This window comes from Delphinus delphis, chromosome 4 (assembly GCF_949987515.2).
Source record: "Delphinus delphis chromosome 4, mDelDel1.2, whole genome shotgun sequence".
Taxonomy (NCBI): Eukaryota; Metazoa; Chordata; class Mammalia; order Artiodactyla; family Delphinidae; genus Delphinus; species Delphinus delphis.
The window spans coordinates 53584210-53597447 of NC_082686.1; the positions used below are offsets into that span (position 1 = coordinate 53584210).

A 13238-nucleotide genomic window follows, 5' to 3' on the forward strand; every position below is an offset into this window, starting at 1 on the left:
CTTTTCATTCCAGTATTTACAATTTGTGTTGTCTCTCATTTTACTTGGTTAACCTGACTAAAGGTTCATCAATTTTACTGTCATTTTCAAGAAACTGGCTTTTGCTTACTATGCTTTTCTCTCATATGTTTCTGTTTTTAATTTCATTGCCTTCTGCTCTGTTATTATTTCTTCTATGATATTTGCTTTGGGCTTAATTTTCTCTTTTTTTTTTTTTCTAGTCTCCTGAAGTGGAATCTTAAATTGTTGATTTAAAACTTCGCTTTTCAGCAAGCTAAGTGTCCATTGACAGATGAATGGATAAAGATGTGGCCCATATATACAATGGAATATTACTCAGACATAAAAAGAAACAAAATTGAGTTATTTGTAGTGAGGTGGATGGACCTAGAGTCTGTCATACAGAGTGAAGTAAGTCAGAAAGAGAAAAACAAATACCGTATGCTAAACATATACATGGAATCTAAAAAAAAAAAAAATAGTTCTGATCAACCTAGTTGCAGGGCAGTAATAAAGATGCAGATGTAGAGAATGGATTTGAGGACACAGAGAGAGGGAAGGGTAAGCTGGGATGAAGTGAGAAAGTAGCACTGACATATATACACTACCAAATGTAAAACAGATAGCTAGCGGGAAGCAGCTGCATAGCACAGGGAGATCAGCTGGGTGCTTTGTGACCACCTAGAGGGGTGGGATAGGGAGGGTGGGAGGGAGGCGCAAGAGGGAGGGAATATGGGGATATAGGTATACATATAGCTGACTCACTGTTATACAGCAGAAACTAACACAACATTGTAAAGCAATTATACTCCAATAAAGATGTTAAAAAAATTGGAGTTTTAAACTTTGGACCACATTACTTTTGAGGGACCCCTCCTGTTCCCTTTCAGTTACGGTTGTTTTGTTAAACTATTCTAAAAAAGCATGGCAAAATTTAATACATTCTTTGTTTAGGGTTTCAACATGACTCACTATTTTCTGAGCATTCCATCTTTTAAACTGCTTTATTATAAAATATACACAAAGAGAATAATGTCTAAGAAGACACTTTGAATAATAAAATGAACACCTGTGTATTCACCACCTAACTTAATTAATTATTATCAGTCCCTTATAGCTATTTCTCTGGATTTTATTAATAATCCCTGTGCTTTTCCTCATTGTTTCATCTCATGTGTATGTATCCCTAAGAAATATAGCTCCACTTGCCTGTTTTCTAAATGTGTAAACTGGAATATTTTACGTATCTGTGGCTTTTTTTGTTTTGGCTCAATGTTAATATTTTTTGAGATTCATGCATATTGATGCATATTATCTGTGGTTTGTTCATTTTCTTTGCTGTATACTATTCCATTTTGTGACTACATCATGATGTCTGGTAGGGAAAGTTCTGTTTTGCTTTTGTTCAGGATCATCTTAGCTCTTTGCATTTCCATATAAATGTAGAATTCACTTGTCCAATTCCATGAAAATCCCCATAGGGAGTCTGGATGAAATTACATGTAATCCATAGGACCATTTTGGAGGAATTAACATCTTAATGATACTAACTCTTCCTATCCATGAACAAGTTATAGCTCACCATGTATTTAGATCTTCCTTACTGTATTTCAACAAAATTTTATAATGGTCTTCATAAATGTTGTCGACAAATAATAAACAATCTATAATAGGAAAAAAATCCTTGTAAAGCAACTGTACTCCAATAAATATTAATTAATTTTAAAAATAAATTAAAAAAATAAAATTTTGCTTTTCAAATAAAAAGCATTAAAAGCTATAAATTTAACTCTAAACTTCTTTAGCTACATCCCACAAATTTTGACACATAGAACTTTTATTTTCATTTGATTCAAAACATGCTTGAATTTCCCTTGTGACATTCTCTTTGAACCGTGGGCTATTTTGAAGTGTTTATTTTCAAATATTTGGAAATCTTTCAGATATCTTACTGTTGCTGGTTTCTAGTTTAAATCCCATTTGATTTGAGACCAAACCTTAAATGATTTTGATTCTTTATTGGTTTATCTTGAATAATATCTATCTTGGTGAAAGTTCCATATGCTCTTGAGAAAAACATATATTCTACTGCTGTGATTTGAAGTGTTTTTTATGTATCTAACAGATCCATTTGGTAAATAGTGTTGTTGAAATCCTCTGTTTCCTTACCAACTTTCTATTTGTTTAATCTAATACTTAAAGTTGAAGTCTCTAACACTACTTGTAGATTTATTTTTCTTATCAGTTCTGTCTGTTTTATTTCATATACTTTAAGCTCTGTTGTTAGGTGCATACATATTTAAGATTACTATTCTTTTATTGAATTGTCCCTTTTATCACTATGAATACTGTCCTAGTACTATTCCTTATTCTGAAGTCCACTTTGTCTGACATTAATATAGACACTTTAGTTTTCTTTTGATTAATGGTTCCACACTATATTATTTTCATATTTTTACTTTAATCTATTTCATTATATTTAAAGTAGATCTTGTTGTCAGGACACAGTTAGGTGCTACTTTTTTATCCAATCTGAAAATCTCTAATTTTTATTTGGTATATTTTCACAGTTTAAATTTAATGTAATTATTTAAATGATTGGTTTTAAATCTACTAATATTTCCAATTTGGGGTTATTATTTAAAAGTTTTACACATCCTAATGACTGCCGTAGAGTTTACAATATTCACATTTAATTAATCATGCACTATAAGGAACTTTGTATCATGCACTATCAGGAACATTGTAATTTAAATTCCTTTCCTATCATGCACTATAAGGAACATTGTAATTTAAATTCCTTTCCTATCCTTTGTGCTATTATTGGCATGCATTTTACTTTATATATACCATAAACATGTAATACTTTGATATAATGTTTGCTTTTCATAGCTATCTTTACAGAAATTCAAAATAAGAAAACTAAATTTTAAATTTTCCTTCATGAATGCCATTTCCAGCACTCTTTCTTTGTGTAGATACTAGTTATTGTCTGGTATCTTAGTCCTTATTTTTGAAGAACTTCCTTTAAGGAATAAATAATAGATATGCTTGTAAGGAATTCTCTCAGTTCTTGTTTTTTTCTGCAAGTATTTATTTCTCCTTCAAGTCTATAAAATATTTTCTTTGAGTATGAAATCTGGGCTGACAGGTTTTGTTGTTGTTGTTCCAGCACTTTAAGATGTTACTCCCTTGTCTCTAGATTTCATAGTTCATGATAAGAAGTCTGTTCCAATCCTTATTTTTGTTTCTTTGTATACAATGTACACTTTTTATCTGGCAGCCTTCAAGATTTTCTCTTTATCTTCAGGTTCCAGAAGTTTGAACAGTTATGTTTCTAGGTGTGTTTGGAAGTATGGTATTCTCTGAGCTTCATAGATCTATAGTTCTTATAATTTACTGCTTTTGAAAAATTGTTGGTCATTATCTATTCAAACATTTCTTCTGCTCAGTCTCTCTTCTCTATGATTCCAATTCCATTTATTTTATACCATTTACTATTGTCCCTTAGGTCTTAGAAGAACCGTTATGGTTTTTTGTTTCATGCTTGTCAGTTTGGAAAACTTCCCTTGACCTATCTCCAACTTTACTGTTTCTTTTTTTTTTTTTTTTTACTGTATTGATTGTACTGATAAATTCATCAAAGGCATTCATCTCTTCGATAACCATGCTTTTAATTTCTTCCATTTCCATTTGGTTCTTTATCATAGTTTCCATCTCTCAGCTGAGATTCCATATCTATTCATGCATATTGTCCACTTTTTCCTCCAGAATCTTTGTCACATTATTCAGCTATTTTAAATCTAAAATATGAATCATATTTGATCTGGTTCTGTTGATTGTTTTGTCTCTTGACAGTGTATTGTTGCTTTTTTTCCCCCTTGCTTCTTTGTATGCCCTGCATTTTAGCTGAAAGCTGAATATCTTGTGTGGAAGAGTAGAGATGACTGTAAATAGTATTTATGCCTGGAAATAGGCATGCTTTTTCTCTTTGGATTATAAGAGTTTGTGTCAGTCTAGTCAGGAATTGAGCTGAGTCTTTTTTTGTTGTTGTTGTTATTTTGGCTTCTATGGTTACCCTCAGGGCACCACAAAATTCTCTTGTTTTAACTTGTACTTAGAGTGAGGAATACTTTTTCAGAAGATTTTTTCTCAAGGGCTGCTCGCCTCTCAGTTTTAGGTTTTTCCTTTGTGCCTGAGAAAAGATCTCTCTCTTCACTTTGCCCTTCTCCCAGCATTATACATATGACAACTGCTATGGGTCACTTGCCAGCCTGATAAAGAAGAATGGAAGAGGGGGAACAGGGAATCATTTTCTGTTGTTCTGGTTCAACCTCAATCTGAGGAAGGCACTGTGTGTCCAGATCTTGGATATGAGGCCTTTTTTGTGGTCATACTCCTCCCCCAAAGGTAGAGCTCTAAGTGGTCTAGGCTCAGGGTGTTTTTCTGTCCCTCCCCTAAGGGCAGATGGTGTTTTGTTATTTCCTTCACCTAATTGCAATGCATGTTCACTTCTGGCCTGAGGGTGACAATATCTGCTGTCCTTCCCACATCAGCTTAAGCTTTTACCCCATAAAGAAGGTAAGAGAGAAGGTTCTAGGTGAGGCTTTACACCTTTTCCACAAGAGCTGTTGTTCTCCTCTCCCATACCTTCACCAAAATAGAGGCTTTCTCAGGTCTCCAACCCAGCCCCTAATCTCTCTTATAAGTACATACATAGTCTGTGGAGAAGATCGTGTACATATGGGCAATTTCTCCTTGTGACTGCAGCTCCCAAGAGAGTCTATACACTCATGCCGGTCCACAGTCTGAAGTAACTCGTCAGAAATTTTAGCTGAATTCTCATGAACAGCTTGCGTGGGGTTTAGCATTTACCCCAGGAAAGAAATTGCTCATATTTTGCTTCTCCTTCCAGAAGAATGTTTTTCTTTAGATTTTGAGTTAGTTGACTGCTCTACAACCTCAGCTCTCTGATAAATTCAAGGACAACTATTAATTTGCAGATTATCTCTCTTTTTCATTGTAAGGGTAGTAATGATGCTCTTTCCAGCTTTCTACATCCTAAGTAAAAGCCAGATCATCACTCTCTCTTTTATTTTAACCACTGAAATATACAGTTCCTTTGTATATTGAGGAAATATACTCATTCCTGCCCATTTTTATAGCACTAGCTTTTTCAAAATTTATGCATTACTACAAGAATTAGTCTAATAATGACAAAATTATGTGTGGGGAATAATCTAACACTTATTGAAATGTTGAGCCCATACCTGTGGATTTACTCTATGAAAATACTTCAGTCCGCTGGCATGTACGGCTTCTATTATGGTCATATACAAACAGATGGCACAGAAGTGTCAGTTCTCACATCATAAACTCATGGAGTGACAGACAAGTTAATGAAACACGTCCTTTTTTCTGATATTAATTGCACCACCATATGATAAAAGACTTTAAAATTAAGCTTTATAAGATTCTATTTGCCATGGCAAATTATTTACTTGGAAGAAAGTTGTCTTTCAATGAATTTCATCAAATTAACTAGAAGTAAAGAAATTAAATTAGCAAGTACTCTTAAGTTAATACCAGTTTATGTCCTAAATAGTAAATAAGTAACTCATATTTGGCCTAAGTAGTAGCTCATGGGATTTAACCTATAAAGATTAGGTGCATTTAGTCTGAATAAATAAGCTTGGAAAAAAATTCTTCTTGAAAATCTTGGAAAATAGAGGGTTTTGGGGGAAATTTGTTAAGCACAGGTCAATTTCCTACCAGATAAAAAGGCATGTTTATAATTAATCTGATGGTGATAAAAAGGCTTTTAATTAGATTTCCAATGCAAAATGGGAAAGGATAGGTTTGGAGTCAAACACAGAAGAGTTGAGCCATCTGCTGTCAACCAGCTCTTGCCAACATCTGATTTGCAAGTTAAATTATTCCAGCTGATGACATATGACATTTCTTTCTTCTTTTTAATATCTTACTCAAAATGAGTTTGCTGCTCTGCCACTTGATTAAATATTAAATGCTCTCAAATGCTGAGGTTGGACTTTCAGAAGTCATAGCCGTTGCCATAATGTTCCTCAGTAAACAAATCTAACTAAAGAAACATAGATCTGAGTTGCTGGCTCATGTATTATTGTTCTGTGACATGATTTTGAGTTAGAGAAATTTGACCTCTGAGATATTCACATTTGGAATTTACAAACTCAAAAGTTTCTTCATAGTTTTAGGGTAATGAGGCAGAGGAAACAAGAGTCACCTCTCTAGGTTTTGATCCATATTTGAGCAAAAAGGGAAAATGGTTTAAAGAAGTCAAATCCTATCTGAACTCATTGCTTCATCTCTAGCATGATGAGTTTATCACCCGGCAAAAGAGTTGAGACTTATACTGCAGAAGCTCTCAAAAATTTAAACCATAAAAACACTGCAAAACAATGTGTTCTTATTCCCTATGGCCTAAAGCTGAAAAATTCTGTTTCCCTCAAGGTTTTAGGCTTATTAATAGCTACAGTTTTGCCTTCAGAATTATTGATCCAAACTGCCTTGAATTAAGGCCACAGCTTTTTCCAAACTTTTCAATCACTTAGCCTCCACAGAAATCTCCATAAACAATTGTATCATAACCTAACTAAATCAACCTATGTATGCCAATAACTAGAATGCAAAGTGTGTGTGTGTGTGTGTATTTGACAAGATACCGATTTATATATCATAAAGATAAAACCATGGAGAGAAATTGGTTTTGTGGTAAAGAAGGTGAATATTCATTTCCTGAAGGAAAGCCCAAACCATTGGCATATGAATTCCTGACAGAAAATGAGCACCCTCAGCCAGTCAGGACACAGATTTCTCTACCGGTGAACCACGTGTTCACCTGTAAGGCAAGGACTTGAGGCAATTATATTGGAAGTGATGGCGCCTATGGATCACAGTTTTCGTCCCAGTTGCTTGTGCCCCCTATGCACTCATAAATCTTTAATCATGACTATCTAACTTACAGCTACCAATGGCAGTTTTCTTTAGAAAAGACTTAGTCTGCTGGCATACTTGCAACATTTCTTTTCAGATTCTGTGCGTTCTATCATTACAAAATCAAATTTTAACACCTTTTTCTTAATATATTCATCTGATATAAAGCAAAGACTTTATAGCTTCCCTAAAACGAGGCAACATATCTTAAAATTTCCATTACTGTTTGATCACAAGAGGATGTAAAAGTTATGTAATCAGCAAATCAGTAACAACTTAGGTGGATGAATAAACACAAGCAAAATAAAACGCTAGTGGAACATGAATGGTCATTGTGGGTTTTCCTGAGGAGCCAAAGATGGTGCTTAGCAATTGGGATTTTAGAGAAAATGAATGGCAAGACCACTAACAAATGTGAACATAAGCTGGTTTAGAGTGCCTTGGTCCCGGAGGCCCCTGCCCGTGTTGAGACTCAACCCTTCCATTGCTGGATTGTGGCAAGAGGCAGAAGTGCCTTAAGCAATAAGGGGTAGGAGGAAACTTGAGAGACTCAGGAAAGTTGCTATATATAACAGGTCCATCCAAAATCATTTTATATTTTAATAGAAGATATGGCTATATGTTGTACAATGCTGAATGTTAGTCCTGGTCTATAGATTTGCTTCCAACATTCTCAACAGTGGATTTTTCTAACTCTTATGGTTTCAGAAAATGAACCCTCAGAGTTCTAAAGGATATGCTAAATCCTGAAGTTAACTCTAGCATGTCTCTTCATACCACCAACTTCGATAAAGCACAGAAAAACTGTGTACTTATTCAAGGAGGAATGAATGTAGGCTGTGTTTGTGTACGTGCATACACTGGTACTGGCAGGTAAAATCTGAGCACCTAATAGTTCCAAGTGCTTAAATATGTAATTCAGATACTTCAGCATTACCAGCCCTTGAACACAGCTATTGTCACATTAATAGTAAAGCCTTATTTCCTGTATTTAACTCCCACCTTTACTCACAGGTATTCCGGATGCCTATCAGATCCCCTCTAGTGTTCTGAGCATTCCTGAAGAGTGTTTGTCATGTGCTCATGAAGCAGGGGCCACATAACACCTGTCATGCTCTTACTGTGTTTTACTCTCCTACCTTTTTATTGCTCTCTGTACATAAGATTCCTTGAATGCGTATTGGATGCTGCTGTTGTTGTTTTGACGACACTGCTTTATAAATTGTACGGTTTCTGCTGCTGTCTGACCAGGACTTCAGGTGCCAAATCCTCTCTGTGATGAAGAAGAAATGCTCCATTCCTCAACAACGTGCAGCACTCTGTCACCAAGGCCACAAGGTACCACTACTTTTGCCCTGTCTCAAAAAGTTGGTCTACTTTTGCTTTAACCACTACTTGATAACTATTTCTCTCAAACTCGAAGCAATTCTGGAAGACAGTGAACTGAATGGCCCACAACAGGATGTGACTCAGGGTGGACCATGAGTGTCCACCCTCCTGCACATCATGACTTACCTCAACAAGGCCAATTCGAATCCTTCTCAGGGATGGATAAGGCTGCTGAAGAAGAGATGGTTTTCTCTCCTTCTGTGAGATCGTATTATTTGAGGACCAACTAATTCTGCAGTTTCCAGGAGCCACTGACACCACATGGAGACAGCCTGAGAATAAAGCCAAGAAGAGGCAAGCAGAGCATGATTTAGAGCTGTGCCCTACACCAGAGCAGCCACCGGCCACATGTGGCTTTACACTTGAAGTCATTAAAATTAAGTTAACACATTCATTTCCTCAGTTGCTATTAGCCACACTTCAAGTGCTTAATAGTCACAGAGGCTATCATATTGGACAGTTTAGATATAAAACATTTCTGTAAACACAGAGCATTTTACTGAACAGCATAATCTAGAGGAAGAAATAGAGCCCTAATTTCATCCTTTAAATATCTGCATCCCACCTCGCCCTAAGCTGGATCCACCTTAAATTCCATTTTGGTTTAAGCTAAAATAATGAAAGCTGTTTAAGTTATATTTCTGGCCTTTGAAAAATGTATGAGAAGAAACTAACCCTCAAGCCTATTCCCCAGAGACAGTCAGGAAACACACAACAGCCTTCTCACATTTTCCCAATTTCTTCCCATGACCTTTCCTGACAAGACTGAACTTCACTCTCTCCTTCGGAAAACACACACACACACACACACACACACACACACACACACACACACACACACACACATCCCATTAAAAGAGACCTGGGGGCAGAGGTTTGGTAGGTGTTACCACAAAGCCAGCTTTTACTTCCAAAGAGAAACAAAGCCAGACATTAGTTAGAGTGATAACAGATTTTATTCAGTAAATACTGACAGTAGGGGAAAGAGCTGAGCTCCATTCTGATTTGCACAGTGGTGACTGGGATTTTAAAGGCAGAATGACGGTGTAGAAAAGGGAAGCGAGCAGGGACTCAAAATTACCAAGGGCTGATCGGTGTAAACATGATTAGGCCAGCCAGCTGACTCTGCTACCTGGCAATTCTTAAAGTTAGGATCCTATCTTCCCAGAGTGTAGGAGATAGAGCCCCTGGCCTTCCTGATTATTACATTTCAAAGGAATGTTTTTCAGGTCCTTGAGAAAGACACTTCTGAGTTATGGAAGATACATCTACATCTTAAAGGTTCAGAGGAAGGATTCACAATTGCAAGACTTTCTTAGTGGATGCTCTAAGAAGAGACCTGGTGTTGGCTAGAACAAACAGTAAATTCTTCTGACATCCCTGAGCTTTTCAAAACAAGAACTCCAAAGGGGGCTCGTTGTCCCAGGGACACGAGGTCTTAGGCTGCTAGAAGCCATGTTAAAGTTTGGCCAAGTCTCTGAGGGCCGGGGTTTGAATGGTGTTTTCGAGCCGAGAGTTCTTTGCAATTCTCACTACCTAGATTTTTCCAGAATGCACAGCCAAACATAAATTATGTAATTTAATCCATAAAATAATCATCTGATGTAAATATCATTATCCCCATTTTACAGATAAGGGAATCAAAGTTCAGAGGACTTAAATCACTTGTCCAGGTCACATACTAAAACGTTAAAAAGCATACTGAAACCCAGATTTCTCTGACTAAAGACTGTTTTTCTTCACATCATCCACAACTCTGTCTCCCTACTGGTCTCCCTAATTTTTCATACATGTTTCAGTAACAGTTTTTACAGAAATGCCCTTGCCTTTAAATGACAAAGCCCATAAGATATCAATAGGGAAAAATATATCACAAAATGCCAGGAACTTGTGATTAACAGGAAGCAGGTGTACAAACAGAAAGTGTACAACTCACATCCATTGTCATCTCTGCAAATGGCATGGTCCCAAAGTTGCTGAACGGGGGAATTTGATTATCTTTTCTTCCCCTGAAGGCTGATAAATCGAATTCAGCCTGCTATTGTTCCAGATACAGCCTGAATCTTCCATAGGATTTTAATCAGCAGCAGAATTATGTAGCATATGGGAGCTATTTGGCTGAAAGGAGACTCCAACTGTTACTGGTACATCCTCCCAACATGAAAGGAAAATAATAATATGGAATAATCGGACTCTCTTATCTATGCAACAGCTTCCCTCTGAGAAACTCCATGGTTTACTGTACTCCATCTTCCCAACATGCTGTTTGGTGGGTCAGAGAACTACTTGACTATAATCCTGGATGCTTACTGGCTGATTCCACCAACATGTTCATCTCTTCCATAGCTCTCTCTCTATCTCCATCTATAAATCTTATTTCCTCTCACCTTTCAATCTCTTCTGTTCTCTAATGATTAACTTTCACCCATTCCTCCCCATCTACACTACCCTGCCCTTCATTCCTCTTTCTTGCTACTAATTTCTTCCTTTTCCACCCTTATTCTGTAAAAAGCCTAAATGGGAGCACAGGATTCATACGTGATCAAGTCTATAGTTCAGTTACATCATCCTATTATACTACAATGATGGTCAAATGTAGAGGTCACTTCACTTATTCACTCCCTTAGCCACCAAAACTTTATTGAATGTGTTTGTTTCAAGATTCAAAGGTAACACATGGTCCTTTCCTTCAAACATGGAAGACAAACAAATGACAATGACAGGCAATGACAATACAACGTGAAGTGTCATCATTTTATTGAGCCCACTAATGTATAGGAAAAACAAAGAAGGTTAGCAGCATGGTCTCTACGGTTGCTGGCACTGGTCCCTAGAGCTTTTATTTTTGTTTTTGTTCTGTTTTTTAACATCTTTATTGGAGTATAATTGCTTTACAATGGTGTGTTAGTTTCTGCTTTATAACAAAGTGAATCAGTTATACACATACATATGTTCCCATATCTCTTCCCTCTGGCATCTCCCTCCCTCCCTCCCTCCCTATGCCACCCCTCTAGGTGGTCACAAAGCACCGAGCTGATCTCCCAGTGCTATGTGGCTGCTTCCCACTAGCTATCTATTTTATGTTTGGTAGTGTATATATGTTAGATCTGGTTCCAGAGCCAGGCTCAGAAACCAAATATCAGGCTTCTTTTTAACCTCCCTCTCCCCTTTCTTGACCTTTCTTGACATGCCTCAACCTCTACTCACTCAGAAAGGTTATGAAAGATATTATCAGGGATTGTTTAACGCTCTTACACACACCTGAGAATGACATTGACCAAGCTCACCTGTTAATTCGGCATTTTAAGTAACCCAGGAGTCAAATCTAAAGCTCTTGGCATATATATTTTCCTATAGCAGGAAATGCAAAGAATAAGCCACTGGTGCTATTGGGAAGCAAAACAAGATTTTGAAATAAAGTGTCAAGACCCTCTTGACATCCCTGTACTTGTCCAAAATGTGAATTCCATAGTGGGGAGCTAGTAAATGTCATTTTTAAGCCCTCAGATACAAGATAGACTTTATCAGATGGCAGAGAGAAGAATGGTTGAAAAAGAATTGGCCAAGAATGACACACTCTTTCAGTCCTGGACCATGTCAGAAGATGTGATTTCCTTCTTCTGTCCCTAGATCTAGTTACCCAACAAAAACTCAGCTTCTAGGAGTGATGGGAGGTGATTTCTTTACTAAGGTATTGCCATCAAAGTTCTCAAGCCATGAAAAGGAATGCCTAAAGTAATGGGTGCTTGCAAAAGAAAACCTATACTGATTTTGTACAAGGGTGGGAATTCAGTAAAAGAGAATTTTTCCTTCAGAAGGAATAATGAAAAACAAACAAACAAAAACTCTTCCATTACCATCAAACCCTAGGAAGAATCAGGCAACAGAACAATTCTGAGTGTCTCAGATAAGAACTGAAAATGATTCTAATCCCTTGGAACCCTGAGAAGAGTGGTAATGTTGAGGTTTTACACTGAGTGTAAAAATTAAGTAGTAAATGGGCTCAGGATAAGACTGTAATATACCATTAACTTTTTAAAAGTATATTGAAGATAACTTTTTTTCTCTTCTTCTTTGTTCCTAGGACAAAATAGATGCTAAATAAATGTTTGTTGCATCCATGAACGAATGAACAAATGAACAGACATTTTCGAATGCTCTAAAACAGTATTAAAAATTACTTGCTTAAAGAATTATAAAAGTTAAAAGACAATTATATTCAAAAGCCATATAGAAGGAACTAATGAAAAAACTGTGCACAAAAAGTCCCAAATCCAAATAATAACCTCCCAGCAAGTTCATTAATCTTGATTTGCACTGATAACACTGTTATTGCAAAATTGATACATATTAGGATAACCTGCTTCAACAAATACCCCAAACAACTTCACTGTCTTCACACAATGGAATTTTCTTTCTGGTTTACATAAGAGTCCAATGGCAAGAGTGGGATTTGGGGGCAAGAAGCTCTGCACCATGAAGTTATTCAAAGACCCTACTCTTTTATTGGTTCTTCCGTCCCCTATCACCTCCAAGTTCTCCACTGGATTGCCTACATTCAGTCAACAGATGATGGAAGAGAGGAAGCATGTAGTGTGGAAGGTCTTGTGGTCCAGGCATGGAGATGGGCACTCTGGCCACACTCTGCTGGCCAGAACTCAGTATCTGACTTTAAGTTAGAAGGGTTGAAAAGTTTCATTATGATAAATAAATAATAGGCATAGTCAGGTTTTAAGCAAAAAAATGACATGATGAAAGTGGAGAATTATACTGGCCATGCTGAATAGAAGAACCTAGTGAGGGGATAAACCAGAGACGGAGGGACCTGTTACAAAGCTATTGCAATAACATGGGCAGGGAACGATGAGGCCCAGACC

The 13238-nt window shown here is 36.7% G+C and overlaps 1 protein-coding gene across 1 annotated transcript in view; it reads right to left on the reverse strand.

Moving 5' to 3' along the window:
• LOC132424053 (SCAN domain-containing protein 3-like) overlaps window positions 1–13238 on the reverse strand; it is a 372285-nt gene that overhangs the window by 160331 nt on the left and 198716 nt on the right. Inside the window, exon 3 of the mRNA XM_060009867.1 lies at window positions 8488–8633. Coding sequence (XP_059865850.1) covers window positions 8488–8633 — 146 coding nt within the window. The remainder of the gene's footprint in view (window positions 1–8487; window positions 8634–13238) is intronic.